This window comes from Agrilus planipennis, unplaced genomic scaffold (genome assembly GCF_000699045.2).
Source record: "Agrilus planipennis isolate EAB-ADULT unplaced genomic scaffold, Apla_2.0 scaffold130, whole genome shotgun sequence".
Taxonomy (NCBI): Eukaryota; Metazoa; Arthropoda; class Insecta; order Coleoptera; family Buprestidae; genus Agrilus; species Agrilus planipennis.
The window spans coordinates 468,855-470,564 of record NW_020438925.1 but is presented as its reverse complement, the minus strand read 5'-3'; the positions used below and the strand labels follow the sequence as shown (position 1 = coordinate 470,564).

The following is a 1,710-nucleotide window of genomic DNA, read 5'->3' as shown; positions in this document are numbered from 1 at the left end:
GAATCAATTTACATAAGCCTATCTTAATTGAAATTTATTTTCTAGAAGCCGATTATTACCAAATTCAGAATGAAACCTTACGAACTGATTGTGATTTGTATTCTACTAGCGAGTACATCTTGGGCAGCTGAAAATTACGACGACATACCGGCTGATTGTACTCTAACTGGTAATTCCTTGGATCCTCTAGCTTCAATAGTATCCAATTGTACAGAGATTTTGGTAAAGGATTTCGAAGTGCCTGCTGGTCGTAATTTAACCATAGAACCACAAGATGGTACCACAATAGTATTTTCTGGACGCATTACTGTTGGTTACAAAGAAATGGAGGGGTTCCTTATTATAATTAGGGGTAACAATCTGACAGTTATCGGAGCTCCAGGACATATTTTGGATTGTGATGGAGCTAGATGGTGGGATGGACTTGGTGGAGGGGGCGGGAAACTAAAACCAAGGTTCTTTAGGATTCAAAGGGTCACCAATTCAATTTTTAAAGACCTAAATATTAAAAATACGCCCACCCAGTGCTTCTCAATTAATGGCTGCGAGAATGTGACCTTAACAAATATCACCATAGATGATTCGGATGGCGATACACAAGGAGGTCACAACACTGATGCTTTTGACACGTCAGCATCAAAAAGGGTTACAATAATGAATTCTCGTATTTTTAATCAAGATGACTGCCTTGCTATCAATTCCGGAAGTGATCACGTATTCATAAATAACACTTGTTCAGGAACTCATGGAATTTCCATTGGATCTGTCAGAAACGCGGTTGTTGAAAACATTTTTGTTAAGAATTGTACCGTAGTAAACTCTGGTACTGGTGTACGCATCAAGACAGTATTCAACACTACCGGAATTGTAAGAAATATTACGTATGAAGATATTATTCTAGAGAATATTAGAGATTACGGTATAACCATCCGTGGAGATTACGTAAATAATGGAGTAACTGGCCCTCCATTACCAGGCTTTAACATATCTGACATTACTCTCCGAAACATTCATGGTACTGTCCAAAGGCGTGGTACTAATGTTATCATTCTGTTGGCAGATGGAGTGGCATCACATTGGACGGTAGAAAATATTGATGTTCATGGAGGAGGAAGACGTCCTAACTGTACTGGAATACCCATTGACAGTGGATTGAAATGTGAGGATTATAATGGAAAATGATGTTTTTAAAATGTATTTCAATTAATGTTACGTATGTCCTTTCTATGAAAATATAAGTATAATTGTCGTTCTTACAGTTTTACATTCGCAAAACTTTGCATTAAAATTTATAGTCAGTGTATGTCACAATTAAAATGCTAGCTATGAAAAAATCTTACATATAGAAATACATCTACTTTACTGATTGTAAAGGTCCAGAGTAGTATATTGATATTGATTCTCATTCATTACTTATTCCATTTTATTCTTCTAATTCTATGGCTTAATTTTTTCTCTATTCGAACTAGAAGCAATAAAATCTCACATCAGATTCTATTACAAAATTAGACGTTTATCTCCTTGTTAGGGTAAAAGCATTGAAGCATCAGTTTTTGTATGTTGGTTACACCCGAGTAATTGTAAGTATATTACCTACCGACAGATCGCTTCGTTTAAATAGATTTCTCACTTCAAAACGAGTACCTTGGAGCCGTTCTTACTTTTTGTGCACTGTGGTTTCTTGGTAGAAGCATTTTTTGCATCAGAAGA

At 36.0% G+C, this 1,710-nt stretch overlaps 1 protein-coding gene across 1 annotated transcript; it reads left to right on the top strand.

The window, feature by feature from the left end:
* On the top strand, positions 1 to 1,252 carry LOC112904304 (polygalacturonase-like). Its single transcript, XM_025974016.1, has one exon. The coding sequence runs from the start codon at positions 70 to 72 to the stop codon at positions 1,180 to 1,182; it is 1,113 nt and encodes a 370-aa protein (XP_025829801.1). The 5' UTR covers positions 1 to 69; the 3' UTR covers positions 1,183 to 1,252.
* Positions 1,253 to 1,710: the final 458 nt, after the last annotated feature.